The 21,407-nt window shown below is 43.6% G+C and overlaps 2 protein-coding genes across 8 annotated transcripts in view; one reads left to right on the forward strand and one right to left on the reverse strand.

Annotated features, from left to right (window-relative positions):
- Positions 1-41: 41 nt before the first annotated feature.
- On the forward strand, positions 42-13,943 carry PGRMC2 (progesterone receptor membrane component 2). Its single transcript, XM_006127885.3, has 3 exons — positions 42-479; positions 11,888-12,043; positions 12,758-13,943. Exons 1-3 carry the CDS (start codon positions 74-76, stop codon positions 12,853-12,855), a joined length of 660 nt encoding a protein of 219 aa, XP_006127947.1. The 5' UTR covers positions 42-73; the 3' UTR covers positions 12,856-13,943.
- LARP1B (La ribonucleoprotein 1B) overlaps positions 13,313-21,407 on the reverse strand; it is a 115,298-nt gene continuing 107,203 nt past the window's right edge. For all 7 annotated transcript variants that reach the window (XM_075929959.1, XM_075929958.1, XM_075929955.1 and 4 more), the window contains one exon: positions 13,313-20,821. In XM_075929959.1, coding sequence (XP_075786074.1) covers positions 20,748-20,821 — 74 coding nt within the window. In that variant the 3' untranslated portion in view covers positions 13,313-20,747. The remainder of the gene's footprint in view (positions 20,822-21,407) is intronic.

Here is a 21,407-nt window from a genome sequence, read left to right on the forward strand (position 1 = left end):
GTGTCCTGCCGCTGGCCAATCAGAGCGGGCAGAGGAGGGGGCAGAATGTGCCTCGCCCCTTCGCTCTTCCCTCATGCCCGTATGGGGAGGAGCCGGCGCTGGCCTAGTGATGGCGGACGATGGGGATGGGAAACTAAGAACTGAGGGTAGCAGCGGCGGCCTGGGAGGTGGGGGCGCCGAGGAGCCGCCCGCGGCGGCGGGGGGAGGCTGGGCGGCGGGCGGCGGGATGCTGCTGAACGTGGGGCTATTGGTGCTGGTGCTGCTGGCGGCCTATCGGCTCTACCTGCGCTGGGGCAAGCGGAACGGCCCGGGGGGCGCGGCCCAGCAGAGCCAGGCCGCCTCCCTGCCCCGCATGAAGCGGCGGGACTTCACGCTGGAGCAGCTGCACGAGTACGACGGGGCCCGCACCCCTCGCATCCTGCTGGCCGTCAACGGCAAAGTCTTCGACGTGACCAAAGGCGGCAAGTTCTACGGGCCTGGTGAGGAGCCGGCTGGGGCGGGATCGTGGCCCCCGGCCGTGGCACGATTGCTCCTTCTCCGGCGAGGGAGCCGCGGCTCTACCCGACCTCCCCTTGCCAGCGGGGAGCAGGCCCGGCGCTGTGTCTGGCCGGCGGGTGCTCGGGCTGCGCTGTGAGGCTGGTGTGGCACTGGGAGGACTGGCAAAGCGTGCGCGGCGCGTATCCATGTGGCTGGGGCGGGAAGGGGGTTCAAAGCTGCAAGCTGCCGCTCTCGCTGCTTGCCTCAGTCACCCGCCCGCTTGCGGGCTGTCTGCTTTGAGGCAGCCGAGTGCTGCTGGAGATTGCCACAGGGAAAAGGGTCTTGAAGACCCTGCTCTCTCCCTTTCTGGTCTTGCAGCTACAGCACCCTCGTCGCTACCACTCGTGCACGAAGAGCTCTGTCTGAAATGTCAAGTGGCCTCTGAAATAGTTGAAACAGTGTGGGGCTGATGCTGACTCTGCTCGACTTTATCTTAGTGTAGGTACGGAGTGCTTCGTTTTTCAATCTGTGCTACTAGAGGGTGGGTCAAAGTGCATGTTGATTTGTCGACTTTTCTTTCTAGCTTTAACAGCTTGAAAACACATGGAAGACTTGCTTGCTTATTTCATGGCACAGTGACCTCTGTTCTTAATACTACAAATTTTAACTTCAGGATAACTGACTTGTGCAAAAGTTCACATATCAGTACTACTTACGTAGCGTTTGCATTTTTTTAAACAAATGTGTTCTGGCACAGATTGCCTATATTTGATTTTTCATGAGCTAAATTAAATAAAATGTACTTAAATTAAATGTAGCTTGTAGCAATGTTGGTCCCAGGATATTAGACAAGATGGGCAAGATGATAGCTTTTATTGGAACAGCTTTTGTTGGTAACAGCTATGCTTTTGAGCACGAGCATTTCTTCAGATTTGGGAATGATACTCAGCCTGACAGCTAAATGCAAGATGGAATAGGTTGTTTAACATAAGTAATTAGCACGTATTCTGGAGACCATTCAAGGTATACTGGCCTGTTAACACCTGCAGGACAAAAAGAGGGGGTAATGGGTTATAGATTGTTGGGCTAAGTTAGAGGTGGGGAACCTAAGACCTCCGGGTGCCCAACCTGCCCTTCTCTCTCCTCCCCTCCCCCCCGCTTGCGTGGAACTCTCCCCTGAGGCTCTGGGCTCCCCCCCACCCCAGCTTTGGGGAGCTCACAGTGGTGCTCTAACCCCACACCTTCCCCTCCCCCTCACAGCTCTTCCTGTGGGGCTGGAGCACCAGCTGCCTGTTGTGAGGTGAGGAGCCCAGAGGCTTGTGGGCTGGAGTCAGGAGAGCCAGAGCCAGATCTGAGCCACATGCACTACTTATTGCCCCACAAAATCTACTAGCCTGGATTCTCTTTGGCTGGGCTGTATGAAGGAAATGTGGGGGAATCTTTTTGCTTCTCATTCTGGTGCCATGTCAGTGAGGTGGAGTTATTGTTTTGGGAGTTGTTTGTTTCTCTCTCTCTCTCTCTCTCTCTCTCTCTCTCTTATGTAGCCCCTGATTGACGGGTTTTTTTCTGTGAGTCTGCAGGTGCTGACATAAAAAAGGTCCCCCAAACCTGGACTGAGCTTAGTGTTTTTAGGCATGTGGTGGGCAACTTGTGGTCCACTGGGGTTCCACCTGCAGCTTGTGAACCCGCCATCTGCTCCCCTCCATGACACAACCTCTTGCATTGGAACTTCACTCTTCCTCCTACACTTTCACAGCACTTTTGAAGTGGAGCATCATGAATCTGCTGACTTACCTTCCCTGGCCCCTCCCACCGCTTTTGGAGTACCATTAATCTGCTATTTCACTCCCTGCATGCTGGGCTTCTGGCCCTGCTGGGCAGTCTAACTCCATTGTACCTGGCACTTTAGCTGTGGGGAGCTCGGCAGCCCAGCCTTGGACTGGGACTCTCTGGTCCTGGAACATCTGTGGTTGGGCAGGCAGTCCTGGTTAACAGAGGACAACCTGTAGTATATAATTTTCTCTTTAAGAGAGCAAGCATGTTCTGAATGAATTGCATTTTATACAAAAGTTCATATATTGCAGGAAGTTATATTCTGGTTCTAATATGCAACTCAAGATGGCTGTAATCAGCCACTTTATCTGTGTCAATCTTTGGCCCTCAAAATATAATGAAGTCTCAATGAGACTTCTGGACTGTTGGAGCATGCTCATTGTTGTATAGCTTGTATTCATAATAAATATAGTAGTGGTGAATCTGATCAGTATTTTTGTATGTAGATCTTGTTACAAATGTTTTTGTATGTACTTCTTGTCATACTCTGTTCAATTTAGGATTAGCTATTTGTACCTAAATAGAGCATGGTTGTACATATTGCACTGTATAAGAGTAGCCTTTGGGGGCGTTGTAGAAGTACGTGTCCTTGCAATGTTGACTTGATGTTACCCTCTCCCAAAAAAGGAAGTTATTTCTTTAAAATAGCACTGAAGATAAGCACGTTCTATGAAGAGTGCTATGCAAGAGCTAAATATTGAAAATAGGTCCGTCAACATTTTCTGTTTGCTCATACTATAGTATTTTCAGTGGGACCTCTAGTTGCTAATGGCCCTATTGTGTGATGTTCAGACACTTAGACCGTGCCCTGTACAGTCTAAACAGACATGAGACAGCATGGGAGAAAGGAAGGATTATCGTCTGTTTTATATATAGGAGAAATAAACCATAGAGTTTTACAGATTACAAATGGGATTGAGATGGCACAAGACTGACTTAACACAAACCATTCTGATCAAGCATCTTGCCCTTCCTTAAATTAAATATACTGGCACCAACTTATTTGGCTCTGGTGAGGACACATCTGGAGTATTGTGTCCAGTTCTGGGCCCCCCACTATAGAAAGGATGTGGATGCATTCGAGAGGGTCTAGCAGAGGGTGACCAAAATGATAAGGAGCGCATGACCTATGAGGAGAGACTGAGGGATTTGGATTTGTTTAGTCTGCAGAAGACAAGAGTGAGGAGGGGATTTGATAGCAGCCTTCAACTTTCTACAGAGAAGTTCCAAAGAAAATGGAGAAAGGTTGTTCACAGTAGTGACGGATGACAGAACAAGGAGCAATGGTCTCAAGTTACAATGGGAGAAGTCTAGGCTGGATATTAGGAAAAACTATTTCACTAGGAGGGTGGTGAAGGATTGGAATGGATTACCTAGGGAGGTGGTGGAATCTCCATCTTTAGAGGTTCTTTAGTCTCGGCTTGACAAAGCCCTGGCTGGGTTGATTTAGTTGGGATTGGTCCTGCCTTGGGCAGGGAGCTGGACTTGATGACCTCCTGAGGTCTCTTCCAGATCTATGATGCTTCTCTTTTAAGTGCAAATGAAGTTGTTCCAAAACAGCTTGAAAAAATATTTTTAAACAAACTCCAACTTAAGTATGGATGAGTGGCAACTTATTACATCTTTTAACTGGGTAACAGCTACAGAAGGGCTCAGCAGAAGCAAACAATATAATCCATATCTGATAATGTGGATATTGTTTGTTCAGAAATTTACGTTCAGTGAATTCTCTTATAAACAACAGCATTTGAATGTTTTCTCTTACTTTAGAAGAAACTGGTGCCTCTTTGGGAAGTGTTCTAGAATCACTGCAGCAGAGAGTGATGGAAGGCTTATATGTAACTCTAAGATTTACCTGGTGTTATTCAGGTCCTGAACTCATTTTTTTTAAATAAAAGGTACATGCTTCATTTAAATCATTGCTCTGAGGTGGGGTTGGGAATGAGGATTACCCCAGGGAGAGAGGACTACTCCAGCCCTCACTCAGTGCAGCAGCTTGGGACCAGATGAGAAGTGCCTCTCCATGGCTGCTGCAGCTCCAGTGGGCACAGCCGGGTGAGGGGTGCATGTCCCTGACTTGAGGATGCTCAAAGTCTGTCTGCCCCTTGCACTCTCCAGACAGATGGAGGAATGCAGCAAACTGCAGCTTCTCCTTGTTCCCTGATGAAGGGGAACAACCAGCAATGTTTCTGTACAAATCAGGTGTAGTAAGAGGGGGCTTCAACCCCCCCTCCACGATCCTTAAAAGGCACCTAGGGGTGAGAGGCTTGAGGCTGGGACAGTCCTGGATTGTGGCAGGGGTTGGGGAGTGGCACCTCCAGCCAATCCCTTTCACTTGACTGGTGATTCTCTGTATAATTTTATGAGCAGGAAACCCATTTCAGGTACATCCCATCTTCCTGGCACAACCAAACCCTGATCTTGCTTTAAGATAAGAGGAAGCTGTATACTGAATTTGGTGGTCCTAGCTCTTACTGTTCAGGAGGAGTTCTTGGACAGACTCTCTGAAATTATATACAGGCAGTCCCCGACTTACGCGGATCCGACTTATGTCGGATCCGCACTTACGAACGGGGCTTTCTCACCCCGAAGCTCACAGGCAGCGGTCAGCCACCTCGAACTCCGGGGCGAGAAAAGCTGCTCCCGGTGCCCCTGGTCTGCTGGGGACTGTCCCCAGCAGACCAGGGGCACCGCGAGCAAAGCCAGAGCAGCGGCGTGTTCCCCCGCTTCTGAGGCTTTGCCAGACCGTCCCCAGCAGACCAGGGGCACCGTGAGCAAACCCACAGCCGTGGCGGGGTCCCGCGCTTCTGAGGCTTTGCTCTGGCAAAGCCTCAGAAGCGGGGGAACACGCCGCGGCTGCGGATTTGCTCCCGGTGCCCCTGGTCTGCTGGGGACTGTCTCCAGCAGACCAGGGGCACCGGGAGCAAAGCGGGTCCCGCGCCAGAGCAAAGCCTCAGAGGCGAGGCACCCCGCCACTGCGGCTTTGCTTCCCGTGTCCCTGGTCTGCTGGGGGGGACGCAGCTAGTGTGCCCCCCCCCCCCCCCAGCAGACCAGGCTTTTGTTGTGGACCCTGGGGCAGAGCAGCTGGGGCGCTGCCGGTTGGTCCCGCAGCGCCGCTCTGGGCACTACTGGACCAACCCGGCAGCACCCCAGCTGCTCTGCCCCAGGCGTCCTGATTCAGCCGCTGCTGGTCAGTTTCAGCAGCGGCTGAATCAGGACGCCTGGGGCAGAGCAGCTGGGGTGCTGCTGGGTTGGTCCAGTAGCGCGGAGGAGCGGCGCCACTGGAGCAACCCAGCAGCACCCCAGCTGCTCTGCCCCAGGCGTCCCCAAGTCAGCTGTTGCTGAAACTGACGAGCGCTGACTACAGGAAGCCCGAGGCACAGTTGCTCTGCCCCGGGTTCCTGGAATCAGGGGCTGATCAGTTTCAGCAGTAGCTGACTTGGGGTTCTTAAGTTGAATCTGTATGTAAGTCAGAACTGGAGGTCAGTTTCAGCAGCGGCTGAATCTGGACGCCAGTTCCGACTTACATACAGATTCAACTTAAGAACAAACCTACAGTCCCTATCCTGTACGTAACCCAGGGACTGCCTGTATAGCAGATGAGTTCATTTTCTGGAATGATCATTTCTCACTACCTTCACCTAGTCTTTCATTAAGAGGGAATATGAAGTAAATCCATGTTGGCAATTTTAGGTCAATCAGTTTTGAAAGATAGCCGTTTCAGTTGCCAAATGTTGTCTGAAGTCCTATTTCAAGGACTAGCATTAAATGTAGCATTTAGACAAAGAAATTCTTTTGTTTTTCTATTAACATGTTATATTTTGAGCAGAAAAGGAATATTTGATCCACTTTATTAGAAAAGAGACAATTGGAAATTAAGGTCTCATTGCTGTAACTATTTTTTGCTGTCAGCAATATATGATGGATGCATAATTCCTTCGTAGGGTCTGCAGAGCAAACAATTCTAAAGGTCACTTCACCTGCTTTGAGAGAGACTATGAAATGACAACTTCACTAACTTGTAATCTACCAATATTCTTATTTTTAATGGGAAATTTTATTTCCTTAAACTACAATTATTGACTTTAACTTCCTGTTTTAGTTAACAGGGCAGAGAATTTAATTCTTCTTAAGGAGGACTTCAAACTGGAATAATATGCAGCAGGTTGAATATTACATTACGTGCAGCTTACCAAAGAACTAGCCGTAAAGCTTGTAAAATCTTGATAAACTTTTATTCTAGATATATGGAGCCAGTGCTTTTTTTTGTGTTTAAAAAAAAAAAAAGTGCTGGTACTCCAGGGGAAAAGTTGTTGAGCTCTGTCTGGAGGTGTCGGTACTGCATACTGGGCAGTACCGTAACAAAAAAAGCACTGCATGGAGAACAAGTCTTAATAATAATTTTTTTTTTTAAAAAAAGCCTTTTGCTTAGACACATCAATCCATGTTACAGATGTAAAAAGTCATTTAGAAATGCAATTGTTTAACCGCTAAAAATCGTAGTGATTACACTTTGGGCTCTGTAGTATAAAGCTTATTTAAGATTTTATACTGCACAGCCCACAGTGAAGCCTCCGTGGGAGCAGGGCTCACAAGGGCTGCCTTCTTGACTCTTGGGAAGGCTTGTGTGTAACCATGATGGGAGAGGGAGTTGGCTGAGCCAGGCCTGCCACAGACAGGGGCTGCACTGGCCAGCCAGTGAAATTCCTGCCTGCCGTGAGTCCTGTGGGGCTAGAGTAGCCCCTGAACTGCTTCAGCCCCTACTGGTTAACCAGTACTGGTAAGCTCACCTGTTAAGCATTAGACTTATCAGTTAACCATTTACAGGGCTCCCCGAACTGCGGCAAGTCCCGCTCGCCAGCCGCGCTGTCCAGCGATCTGTGCATGTGCAGATCACCCGAACCCAGCTCTTCCAGGTTGCAATCTACACACCACGGACGAGTAGATTGTATTATTTGTCGAGCCCTGACCATTTACATCTCTAGTCCACGTATTCCCATTAGAAAACACTTGCTTTATGTAGGAAGCCTGTGTCAATTGGTTTTGGTTCTACTACTTCAGTGACTAGAGGCCTTCCCCTATTGCTCTGGCCTTTTAAGTTACTATCAGTGTTCAGGTCTGTAAATAGAGCTAAAATGATGATGATAAAGACTTAAAATGCTTCAATAGACTAAAGGCTATTAATAGCTGGTATATTGAGAGTTCTGCACACTTCTTCGATAGCCTGCAAAATATCAATCCACTTTTAGCCATGTCAGTCACTTTGCGTGTGTCTACACAGCACCCTAAACTTGAAATAAGATACGCAATTTGCACTATGCAAATTGCGTATCTTATTTCAATTCTATTTCGAAATATTTAGAAATTTGGCACGTCTACGTAGTGTCAAATTTCAAAATAACATGCTATTTCTAGCCATCACTTAACCTTGGTGCAGCGAGGTTTACAGGGATGTCAAAATAACCGGTGACTTGTTCAGATGCGGGGTAGCTATTTTAGGATACCTTCCAGTATCCCGAAATAGCCATGAAATGTAGATGTACCTGTTGTTTCAACAGTAAGTCTAAATTGACTGTTGAAAATGGTGGCGGTGCATGTTGTCCCCCGCCCCCCTGGTACATTTAAAAAATTAAAATATTTTCTAGAATGCATGAATTTGGAGTAATGTTTTATTCACACTGAAATCTTTATTTGAAAACTATTATTTTCCTTGGTGGCATAAAACAGATTAGAGGGTATTTTTGTTGAGTACGCTCTCTGCTGAGATTCGTAAATTTCAGCCAATTGGTGCATATATACAGGGCTTGACAAATGGCAAGTAGATTGCAACCCGAAAGAGCCAGGTTCGGGCAATCTGTGCATGCACAGATCGCTGGAGAGCGGGGCTTGCCGCAGTTCGGCGAGCCCAGCATATATAGTACTAAAGACTTACCTTGTGTTGCCCAGGTCCTTCAGGGTGGGGGGTTGAGGAGGGGCTCAGGGCGGAGGAGGCCCAGTTGGCAGGGGCCTTCTCTTTTCCCTCCCTTCCTCCCCAGTGAACTAGGGCTTTCTCTTTCTTCCCCTTCCTCCTTTCTCCCCCCCCCCCCCCCCCCCGGTCTGGCAGGGCTTTCTCCTTCATCCCCTCTGGCATTGCAGTCAAAGGCCTGGTGGAGGGGAGGGTTTGGTGTCCAATGGCAGGCAAGAGGGTGAGCCTCAGCCGGTCATTCATTTGATGGTGTGTGCTGTCCCCAGTGATCACTCTGCAGTACTCCACAGACTTCCCGTTTTATTGGCACAACCAAATTCTGACCTCTCTTTAAGTTAGGATAGGAGGAATCTGTAAATCAAGTTTGGGGGTCCAAGCTCTTAACGTTTAGGAGCAGTTCTTGACCAAATGGACTGAGACACATAGATGGACTCATACAGACACACTCTAATTTTATTTATATATATACACACACTCTCTGCATACTATTCATGAGGGTACCCCAACCCCCCTTTTTCCCAGAGCCCAGCTACAGGCATCTTCTTCCCCCTCCCCATCCCACCCATTCACAAAAAGTGTTAGAGTACTAAATATCTGATCTGAAAAGACTTGGTCTTTTTAGCTGTAAGATCAGAGGTGGACACAAATTTTTGGCTGGGGGACACTTCAAAAAAATTGTAAGTGGCTGCAGGCTGCCCCAGAAGGGGCAGGGCCCAAAGTAGAAGGGGAGGGGTCATGATGCTTCTGGGCTTCTCCACTCACAGACAATGATTGGTCTGAGGGTGGGGGAAGCCCCTTTGCCTCCCCTTCCCACTAAGCACCTCTAGCCCTGGCAGGGTGGGAAGAGGCTTTGCATGCTCCCTCACCCCAATTAGGGCCTCGGGGTAGCGAAACGCACAAAGTTTCCTCTGCCCTATCCCTGCCCTGTGAGGAGCGCACAGCACTTAGAAAAGTGCTGTGTGCTTCTAGCAGGGTGGAGAAAACTTCTTGAGCTCCCCGACCCCCAAGCTCTGATTGGCCTGGGTGCGGGGGAGGGTGTAAAGCTCCTCCTGCCCTGCAAGGAGCACATGGCACTTTGAAGTGCTATGCGCTCCTTGCAGGGTGAAGATAGGGTGGAGGAAACTTTGCATGCTCCACCTATCCCCAGGCCAATCGAGGCTTGGGGGCAGGGAAGCACATGAAGTCTCCTCCCTCCTTACCAGGAGTATGCAGCACTTGGAAGTGCTACATGCTTCTGGCAGGGTGGAGGAAACTGTGTGCTTCCCCTGCACCCAGGCCCTAATGGGCCTGGGGGGAGGGGAGCGGCTGGGCCTCTGCAGGCTGTACAAAAAACTGAGTGGTAGAGCCTGTTTGTCATAAATGCTTTCACAGCATTATCTGGCAACATTATCAGTTTTTGAAGAATCTAAGCTTTCACTTAATTCTGTTTGTGAAGAGAACAGTACACGTGAACTTAGATCACTGTGCTATATCTTGAACAATGAGATCCGAGAAGTGTGAATTGCCCCAATGATTTAAATGTGAATATTGTTTCACTGCTAACAAACGTCCCACAATTTTTGGGACTGTAGGCAGATATTAGGTAGAATAGACTCATCAGAGTGCAAGAAAAGGTGCCTGAGAGGGTACACATCTGTAACGTTATATATTTGTACTGTACGTGCTGCTAACATTAGCAGGATCATAGATGCATGTTAGAGGTTCAGAACCAGCTTAGTACCACACAAGAACCGCAAAAGTGGGCAATTCTTGTTTGTCTTAAAAATGTTTGCATTTTACATTTGACAGTGCACTATTAGCTGAAATCTCTATCACATAACTATATTACACAAGTAATGTCACCATTAGCTTCAATAACAAATATATTTTGATAACTTTACATTTAGGTTTTTAATTTTTTTTCACTTGCTACACATTAGAGTGTTGGTGCTTCAAACTATAGTATGCAACTGAGTTTTAGTTTCTGTAACTAGCAGTTTCCAAAGGTTATATATTGTGGTGTTGATGTAGAGGAATTTGGACACTTGGAAATTTTTAGTTTTACACTGCAAAATGGACTACTATAGCTTTTACTTTCCTATTGCACCCTCATTAAAGAGGAATCCTAACTTTATAAACACTTTGATTGCAGTTATTTGTTGATGGTAACTTTTGTGACTTTTAATTTGTAATCATGCAACATTTGGGATACTTTTCTATGTAAAAACTTTATGGCAATTTAATTGATATAAGGACAAATTTTAAAAGCTTAATGACTTAAAATAAAGTCTGGAAAGTTTTACTAATCTCAACAGGAAATTATGCCCATCAGTGAGGCTTATTTGCTTTCTATATAGTAACTCTATTTGATTGCTTGAAGTTTCATTAGCAGAATTGTTTTCTGGGGTCATCTAAATAACCTACGCAGTAATCACCTGCATGGCACTACTATCCTTGAGCCTGTTTCAACTGCATTAATGCAGGTGAATCAACTAGCTTGGGGGGGGGGGGGGAGAGGTTATATCCATGTTCGTTCTGGTCAAACTCCAAATTGGGTAATTGTTTGCCTGTCTAAAATTCCCCTTTGATGTCTAGTTGGATAAACTATTAAAAGTAGAGGCAAGATGTTTATGAATGTTGGTATGCTCTTCAGAAATAGAGTAACTTCCCAGATAATGTTCTCACAAATAACAAAAGGGTTACACAGCTGTAGTCTTCTATAACATCTAAGATTAAATTGGTAGCTGAAAAACTCCCAAATTTAAGATTTGTTTTTACAAATAAGGTCAGTAGATCTGTTTCCATTACTGGGAATAAATACCTGGGAATGGGAATAATTTAGGACACTACTGCAGTGTTTGAAATGTAGATGTGGCAGAATAGAGAACCCTGGACTTTCATCAACTTTACTTTTTGCCAGCTGTAAAACACAATGAAAATAAACTGGGTTAGAAAACTAAACTTCAATATAGCTAAGAATGCTGGTTTAAAATAGTTGGATGCCTCCTTAAATACTGACATGCTGCAACTTTGACTCCACTGTGCAATAAGCTGGTTAGATATCTAGCAGTACAGACCTTCATTATCAAATAACTGAATCAAATCAGTGTAACTGCTTCCTCAATTCCCATTTCATAGTGTTAAGTTCATAAGAGTAACTCTTTAGTGTCATGGTTCATAAAAACTGGGTGAAGTGAGTGGACCAGTACCCTGGTCTTACGTTAAATAGCTGTTCTTCCACCCTTGAGAGGTTGCCAGGACTTGAGGAAAGGTCAAACTTAAATGTTCGTTGTATGTATGTACTATTTCCTACTAGAAAGATGTTTTCTTTGTCATTCTGTTCTCTTGTGCCTTCAACCTCAGAAAGCAGAAGCACTTGAAATGACTCACATAAGACACCAGCTTGACTTATAGTTTGGTCTTGACAGATAACTGATAAATGTTTACTTTTCTTGCCTTTGCTTCTCTTGTCCACTCTCCCTGTCACTCATAACAATGCCCATTGAGATGCAGTAGCACTAAATGCTTTTCAGCGTTGTAACACTGCTGTTTCTGCCTCACACCAATCTTACTTAAGTGTTGAGGTCAATGACTATAAACTTTGAAAATATCAATTTTGTTTTCTATTTTCAGAGGGCCCATATGGAATATTTGCTGGAAGAGATGCTTCAAGGGGACTAGCAACTTTTTGTCTAGATAAAGATGCACTCAGAGATGAATATGACGACCTATCAGACTTAAACGCTGTACAAATGGAAAGTGTTAGAGAATGGGAAATGCAATTTAAAGGTAACTTTTTAAACTATACTACTGAATTTGTCAACACAATGACAATTAGAGGGGGCTTTTAAAAATGTTTCTTGCTTGCTGTACAGAAGTTGTGGCAATACTTGTACTGTTTATCTTCTTGGAAAGGGAATTCTGACTTAATTTCATCTTTAGCAGGCGTTTTAATTCTAGTATTTTTACATAGTGATAAGAATAGGAAGTGTAATATTTCAGACTTCATGTGTTAAGTATAGAATTTTACTACACTGACATACCAGCTCCCTGACACTTTCAGAGAATATGGCATCTGTAGTCATAAGCTATTCAGTGTAGATTCCATTTAATTTTTCTATTTTTGGAAAGTAATTTTTTGGGATCTAGTACTGAGCTTTTGTCTTAAAGTTGCATTATTTTCATAACATACAGGAGATTAGCCTGTTTGGATTTAAGGGCAGCTAGAAAATTGACTAATCAGTGGGGCTGCAAAGGGTAGAAATACAGGATGAAAATTCTACCGTATTAGTTGAGTGTGTGGGGTCTAAGAATGGATAACTTAGAAATCTCTACCAAGATATCAGGGTCTGATCTTGATTTCAGTGTTAAATTCCTTTTGACTGCAGTGATGTGGGATCAGAAACTTAGCATAAAAGGGAAAAAACTTGTGCAGTACTGAGAAGTTATGGGGAAGACATTAAGTGGACGTATCTTCATCTGATATATAAATATCTTTTCCAGAAAAATATGACTACGTAGGTAGACTTCTAAAACCAGGGGAAGAACCATCAGAATATACAGACGAAGAGGATATCAAGGATCACACTAAACAGGATTGAACTTTGTAAACAACCAAAGTCAGGGGCCTTCAGAACTGCAACCTCTTTCCCCCATCACAGAATGTCCTGCATCTTTGGGTACAGTTCATCTGCTGCAAAAAAAACATTCAACAGGTTTTGTACAAGGAAAATAACACAATGAAGATTGGAATATTAGGTATTTATGCTGCCATACTTTTTTGTTGCAGTTTATTTGTAATGTGTGGTAAGGCTTCATTAATGAGGAGGGGCCAAAGAGGTAAAAGGCAAAAAAAAAAAAACACCTAAACAAACCCTTACTCTTACCAGTAAGATGAAGCCTTCACAGTCCACACTTACAGGCTCTTGAAGCAAGTTAAGAAAATGAGGGTTGAGTCTTGTTCCATGTTTTCTCCTTGAGCATTAACGATATTTACGCATGCACATCAATACTAGAAATCTGGGCTACCGAATCTAGTGTTAGTGTGATATTTCCCTCCCCCCCCCCCCCCCCCAATTCTTGTATGTGGGCAATAGTAGCCCTGACAGAGGGGAAAAAACCTTCAGTTCTCTTGGCATAAGTTGCAGATTTGAAGGATGTACAAGCATCTGTCTGTCAAAAGGATCTGGAAAAACTTATTTCTCTGCAACATCTATCAGCTGAAGCCTGCTTTTTACCCTTGCCCTTCCCCTAAATCAATATTAATTGTGCCTTATTTCACTTAAATAGACTTGAATTGTTTTAAGGGAAAGCCCCCCAATATGTGATTTCAAAGTCACTACAAGCACCATTGAGACTGAAGTTAGAATGTTCTGTTGACTGGTAAACCTTGATGTCATTCTGTATATAGAATGGAAAAGGACTGCTCAGTGTTACTTACCATATTGTTAATATACATAAACTGAATTAGCATTGATGGCCAAATGCATTCCCCATGCTTTTTTAAATTAAACCACCCCACCATGCCCCCCCAATTTTTTGGGAGCCTAGCCTTCACAACACAATAGTGAGGGTGTGTGTGAGTGTGTGCGTCTATGGGTGGGTGTCTGACTGCAAGGCTTGGGAGGGTTTGTTTCTGCAGAGACTGTAAATACAAGTACCATTTTAATAAAGCATGTACAATACTGAATGTGCTGTCTTTCTTTCTAGGTAAGTTGTTAGTACACTGGAATATAATGCCCAGCACTGCCATCTGTATGTAGAGGAGGGAGGGGGGAACCTGGGACACTGAATTTTTTTTGCATTGCCATAAAAGAAAACTATAGTTCTGTTACTTTTCTATGACACATACATTTAAGAGGGTTCTTAAAAAAATGATTTATTTAACTAAATGCATGAACTGCAATGCATCATGGTTGTATATAGAGAAATGAAACATTCCAGGAACAGTGATAAGTTAACTGGATACGTGTCACTGTTATCTGCAATGATGACTCTTAGTTTAAGACATTTATTGGATATATTAATTGCATGGCTGCTTTGTTGTACAGTCAGCAGCAATTTTAATTAAAACAAATTAAATATATAAATGTACAATGTTTCTTTACTGATTAAGTTGTGGCACTAGTAGACCCTGCTAAGAGTTAGACAACATGTAATAACTACATGTACTTGGAATAAGTGACTACTAATCAGGTACCTTATACAATGTCATTTTATCTAATATTACAAAATTACATTAACACCTGTTAAACATGAATGAGTGTTTTGTAATTCAAACTTTACATGTTTGTGTGATACTTGTTCCCTGTAGAAACTGGAAATAATCACTTAGCTGTCCATGCTTAAGCCAGTTACAGCTGTTCCCCATTTCAGCAATTATGTAGTCTCAAAAAATGAGCAATTTGTGTTTTGATTGTGTGTTCTGTAGATAAATCCTCTCACTTCAGTTAAATATAAAGCACTAATAATTGTACAATAGCATTCAGTAGGGCTACTCTGCAGGGATGTAGTTCATGTTAATCTAGACAACTTTCTGGAGTTAAAGCAAGATTTTTTTTTGTCTAATGCAGAAATGTTAGAGTTCCTTTCCAACAGCAGCAGTATGGTACAAACCCATCCCTTAAGTATGGATCTATAAATGATTTATACAAATCATTTGTATAAATCTGTTGCTATGGTGCACTCAATTTGTCTAAAATACAAATAATTGTAATGTGACAAATTCTTAGGTCATTTTTTTAATTGTACAATGCAGAATACATCCATTTGAGGCAGATAATTCATATTAAAGGGTTCGCATACTGGTTGCTTCTAAATTGATCCTTTCAACTCACCTGACTATAGGCCTTGTACACTATTGAACTTCTGAAGTTCAATAGGGTTAACTCCAGAATTTTTAAAATACTATGCCACTCCTTGTACATGGTCACATCAAAAAAAATTAATCTGACTAAACCTATGGTCGTGTGTAAGAGCACACAGTACTATGGGGGTTTGTAATGTTCACTTACAGCATTTCATTTTGCAAGTATTGTCAAGTCATGTCACCTCAGATGAGAAATGGGCTAGCTTGCAGTTTAACAGGTGGTCTGTCTAATGTATCTACCCCTACCCCATAGAGAAGTCTCTATTGTAATGTGTGCTAGCAATGTAACTTCAAGAACACCTACCTCATGTACCTTAATTGGTCCAGACAGACCCAGTAGAACTACAAATGCTATGCTGTATTTAAATGTTAAGACCAATTAGTGTAGACTTTACAAACACTCCTGTAGAGTTCATTACTCTGTGGATAAGCCCTACACTTTTTTGCACCACTGCTTTTGTGAATTTGGCTTCAGCAGTGGATGCTGTAGGGTGTGTTTCAGTGTCTAATCCTGTACAATGGTAAACAGTTCTTATAGCTTTTTGCACATTCTATAGTTACCACTCTAGCAATATTCCATGCACCTGCATGTCTTATTAAAATGTCTACACAAGCACAGGTGTGGCTGAGTTTCTTCTTGGTGCAGAAGACATGTACACCTACAAAAACTTGTGCCTACTTAACAGACATGAAACTAAATTGAACTCAATTTTAAAGCAGCAAGAGTTCACACTAATATATACTCAATTAACAAGAGAAACATTTCAAAATTTACAAGATAACAGTAGCCAATCAGTCCCAACATTATGTAATAATCAGACCAGAAAGGTATCCAATACCTGAAAGCAAAGCTTAAGGCTTTGTACATATCAATATTGAATAGGTCCTATACAACTGTAGCTTACACCTCCCTTAACCTGGACTCTGTGGTCCTGCGTGGACCACAGAGCTCAGGAAGAGGGAGGTGGGGCACGAGCGTTGGACAGGGCACTGGCAACTCAGCCAGGAGCCCATAGTGTGTGAGTAGAGGGCATGGAAGGGAGTTCTGGCCCCAGCAGCCAAGGAGCTCTAGTCTGGCTATGGCAGTGGACCTCTGACCTCATCCCTGGTGCTCCAGGAGCCAGGGAATTCCAGCCCTAGGGCCAGCCAGGGAGCTCTGGCCCTACCTCCTGTGCCCCAGTCACAGAGCTCCAGCCCTGGCCCCAATGGGGTCAGGGAGAGCACTGGGGGGCTGAGGCAGCAGTGGGGGCACACTGGAACCTTAGCCCAGTGGCAGCATGGCTATGAGGGAAGGATCCTTCCCTGGTTTGGCAAATCCCCTCCTTCAGGACTAGTCAGGTCCCAATGGTGCTGGACCAGTAAGGTTAACCTGTATCAATAGGCAGTGAAATAAATTTAACATGGCTTTAAAAAAAGTATACAAAGTGATTAACACTGGATATGTCCAAGTCAGAGGTCTACAAAAAGCATTTTTAGTGTGTTAATCTTTCATTGCCTGAAGCGGACTGTCAAAGTTATTCATATGATTAAGGAGGAAAAAGAGAGAAAGGTAATTGACAACTTGGAATCTTAACTCTGATAGATTAAATAGCTGCCATTTTGTGAACTGAGTTTCCTATCTTTTGTGAAAGTGGCATCCAGTGTGCACTTTGTCATCCAGGAAGAAAAGCACATGGAACATGATCTGAAATTGATTGAAGAATAGCAGATTAAATGCAGCATCCACACCAAAGCATAGTGCTTTGAACAAGTGGATGGAGGCCTCTGACAGCTTTGTAGATTTCTTTAGTAAGCAAGTCATTCAATAGGGCAAGAGAGATAGACACAAATCATGTTGAATGAGCTCTAATTCTTTAAATGCTTGCACATGTTCATTCTAATGAAAATTGTGCATGCACCAAACACAGCTGCCCCCCTTTTTCCCCTAATGGTATGCACTGAGTCAGCTCCAGTGTCCTCTTGTGCTCCACCCAGTGCTGGTATATAAAGGTCCCTACAAACTCTGCATTCCCTCATTTCCTTCTTACTACTCAAGCAAGCTGCTGTAACTACTGTTATTGTTTCAGGCAAATTTCCAAGTCTTTTTCTGTACTGTTTCTTTTTTCTAGAGTATATGGTTTTTGTGATATGGTTGGACTCCTTAGTGCTTAGTTAGCAATGTTCATCCACTCCTTTGTGTTGAGGCATGTTTTGGTCACCAGACTTCAAGCCCTGCCCTTCCTGTAGCATGACCTGCATCAATTCCCACAATATTGGATCACTTATGCCTCTGTTTTCAAATGGTCTGTCCCACTTGTGTAATGCCTGGACTCATTACTTCAGACTACTGGATACTTAGCATAATAAAAGTAGGATGTATTGTTCAGTTTGTCTTTTCCACCTTTTTCCCCTACTCAATTCCTCTTCAGGGATTCTTTTCACAAGCAACTCTTGGAACAAGAAGTCTACTCCCACCTGTGGGTAGAAGCCATTGAAGTTTGGTGCACTTATAAGGAAAAAGATTCCATGCCTGTTATTCCCTAAGCTTGAAAGTGCAGGGTGGTCTCACATCTATCTTACACTTCTGTTGTCTTAACCACTCTCTCAAACTTAAGGTGCTGCATGGTCTTTGAATATGCCAGCCTCATTTTACAGGGCTTGACAATTACAGCAATCTACTCCCCCAGGGCAAGTAGATTTTAGCCCGGCACAGCACTGCAGCGTGAGTGTAGTGTGCCAAACCATGCGGCTAGGGAGCGGGGCTCACCGCCACTTGTCAAGCGCTGTCAATTTAAAGGATGCATACTTCCACATAATTTTCCACCTGCAAGTCTGTTGTCAAGGGTCTTTTGGAAACACCCTCCTGCTACTGTGTGTACATCACCTGTATTATGCCTTTTTTCTCCTATCCCAATGATACACAAGATTCCAATGAGGATCAAGCAGGACTGGGCATGGTCAGTCTCAGTCCTGACACTGTCCAGGCAGCATGGGCTCCCTGTTTAAAGTGCTGGCAACATGTTCATTGATGCACTTCTCCAGGAAAGCAGTGTTCTTAGTGGCCATCACCTCGTCCAGAAGGATTTTGGAAACTGATGCCCTCACATTGTAGCCCCCGTATAGAATCTTCTGTAAGGATAAGGTGCAGCTGCATCCACACCCAGAATGTATAAAAGTGGTTTCACAATTCCACTGCCGTTAAGCAAATCTTTCTACCAGTGTTCCTCCTGAAGCTGCATGCAAGTAGGAAGGAACAAAATTTACACTATGTTAAGACAAGCCATGGCATTTTATATAGAAAGAACCAAACCATTATATTATGCACATCAATTCAGCTGTTAGAATCTCATCCTGGATTATATCATACATACTACAAAATGGATGATAAACCTGTAAGCTCATTCCAGAAACCACTACCACTAATTCCACAAGATCACAAGCCATCTTAGCTGCTTTCTTAGTGCAAGTTCCATTCAGGATATCAGCAGGGAAGCAACCTGTTCTCCATGTACCATGCCATCCCCAGCAGGCCAAAGACAATGCCAACTTCAGTCCCACAATCGTGCAGGTGGCTTCTTCTTGAAATTTTTGCCTATCTTCTGTGCAATTGCTTGAGTATTACCTTCCTTGGAACAGTGATGTGCAAGTATTTGAAGAACTAGTTGCTAACTTTTCTATAAACTGTTTGAGATGTTGCATATGTCCATTTCAAAAACCCTGTCCTCCTTTCCCTCTTATTAGTCAGCCAATAAGAAGAATCTGAGGGGGGCACAGGATTAGCAAGACTCTTTATAACCGCAGTATGAGCATGCAGCACCAGAGAACGCTGGAGCGGATCTGACCGTTACTATACAAGGAACAGTATCAGCAACTGAGCACAGGTACGTGTGCAATACAGCTAAAAGGTTTGGAAAGGTCAGTAATGGTTTTCACATTCAGGCTGTATAATGCTAGCAACATATTCTGACAAACTACACAGCTAGACACACATTTAAACTTTGTGGACACAGGTACCTTTAACCATGTCCACAATGGAAAACAAAATCCAATAGGTCTAGTTCTGTCTAAACAGAAAGATAAAGCCCTCTTAACATCCACAGTGCGAGGAACTGCATCCTTCTCAGCTTGATAAGGGTTTAAAATGAAAAGCCTGAAGCCGAATAGTCTGATATATAAGTATTAGGAAACATGACCTAAGAACCCAGTATACGGGCAGAGGGACAAGTTAAATAGTATAATGGGGAGGTGGTTAGTCACCAAACTAACTTAACAGCTCTCCAAACAGAGGTGAGAAAGCTACAAAGAAAGTAGTTTTCAAGGACAGGTATGAAAGTGAAGACAGTGTCAGCGATTCAAAGGGAGACTTAGTAAGAGAGAAAAGTTCAAATCTCAGGTTCAGGTGAGTTCCTTGATGATTGGAAACTAGGACTGTCAAGTGATTAAAAAATTTAATCACAATTAGTCATGTGCACCTCCCCTTTGAAATGCTGTTGCAGTGTTTCAACTCCGCACGTTTTAAAGGGGCAGTGGAGTCTGGGGTCAGCTGGGGACTCCCCAACTAATCCCAGGCTCCATGTTGCACTGCCCCTTTGAAGTACCCGAGTGCCACTTCAAAGAAGCAGTGCAGCATTAACTCCTGCAATTAATGTGTTAACGCATGTGAATTGACAGTCCTATTGGAAACAAGTTAGATAACCCTTTAATAAATCTAGACCATTTACCCTGAACAGTATGGTCCTGTAGGGAAGCTCACCATCCTAGAAAGGAGGCATCTGAATTAAGGGATGATAAGAAATGGATAGCTGAAGGAGACTCCTGAGCACATTTGTGGATTTTTCCACCAGATGAGACTAGCACATGATGAGGAATGGAGATCAACTTGATCAAACTGTGTTTGTTGGGGTATACACTGTTCTGAGCCAAGCCTGAAAACAGCAGAAGTGTAAGGTGGCATGTGATTGAGAAGCTGCAGGGGCTCATGGGACATGAGTAATCAAATGTCAGAATAAGAAATTCATCTTCCAGTAGGTAAGCTCTGGATGGTGTATCTACTGAGCAGGTGAGAGAGGACTTCACAATGTTTAGCATTCTGAACAGATATAAAGCTCTCTCAATGCTATTGTCTCTATTCCCACCCCAATATTTTACATGCCTTGTGAACAATAATTACGCAGGCTCTGGAGTAGGCTGATTTTAGTTTTCTTTTTATATTTCTACAGATTTCATAAGTTTATCCATAGTGGGCCAAATTCTCTGCTGGACTGTTTACTTTTCCATAGCTGTGAATTTGGGCTCAGGGTATACATTTGAAGTAATTTAATCACTAGTTAATAGACCTTGTATCTACTTCATGCATTCATCATTTGATTACTCTGCCCACATTTTAACTGCTTATCCAATGCATTATACTCAACATTTAGGTCGATGCAGGGAATGGGATCCTTGAAACTGATGAAGCTCAAAGTAAGCTGAGTAACAAAAGGAAAAAAATATTTACAATTTTACTAGATTCTAAGAGTTCTAGTTTTCCCTTTTCTTCAAAACCCTTCATTGCATCGCTGATTTTCTGCATGAAGTTTAAATTCCTCACCCTCATTTTCCAGGTGTGCTCCAATACTACCCTTGTATTCCAAGTAACTTTCCACATCACTCTTCTTGCTTAGATACTCCTTTGACCCTTTCCAAACTGACTCCAACAACCTTTGCCTCTTCATAGATTCCTAGGACAGAAGGTACCATTGTGATGTACTAATCTGGCCAGAATAATATAGGCTATAGAACTTCCCCTATATAATTGCTAGAGCACATCTTTAAGAAAAAACATCCAATCTTGATTTCAAAATTGCCAAAAGATGGACAATCCATCAAAACCCCTGAAAAGTTGTTTCAGTAGTTAATTACTATCACTAATAACTTACACTTTCAGTCTGAATATATCCAGCTTCAACTTCCAGCCACAATGAAGCATGTTACACCTTTGCTAAATTGAAGAACATATTATTAAATATTTGTCCTCCATCTAGGTGCTTAGACTGTAATCAAGTCACCTCTTAACCTTCTCTGTGTTATGATAAGCAGAGAGTTCTGAGTCTCACTAAAGGATATTTCCTAATCCTTTAATCATTTTCATGGTTTTTCTCTGAATCCCCTCCAATTTACCAACATCTTTCCTGAATTGTGGGCACCAGAATTGGATATAGTATTCCAGCACCAGTGCCAAAAAGAGACACATCTCCTACTCAAGATTCCAGTTGATGCATCCAAGAGCTGCAGGTTAAGCCCTTCTAGGCCAAAGTATCACACTGG

The sequence above is a fragment of the Pelodiscus sinensis genome, chromosome 5, assembly GCF_049634645.1.
Source record: "Pelodiscus sinensis isolate JC-2024 chromosome 5, ASM4963464v1, whole genome shotgun sequence".
NCBI classification, from domain to species: domain Eukaryota; kingdom Metazoa; phylum Chordata; order Testudines; family Trionychidae; genus Pelodiscus; species Pelodiscus sinensis.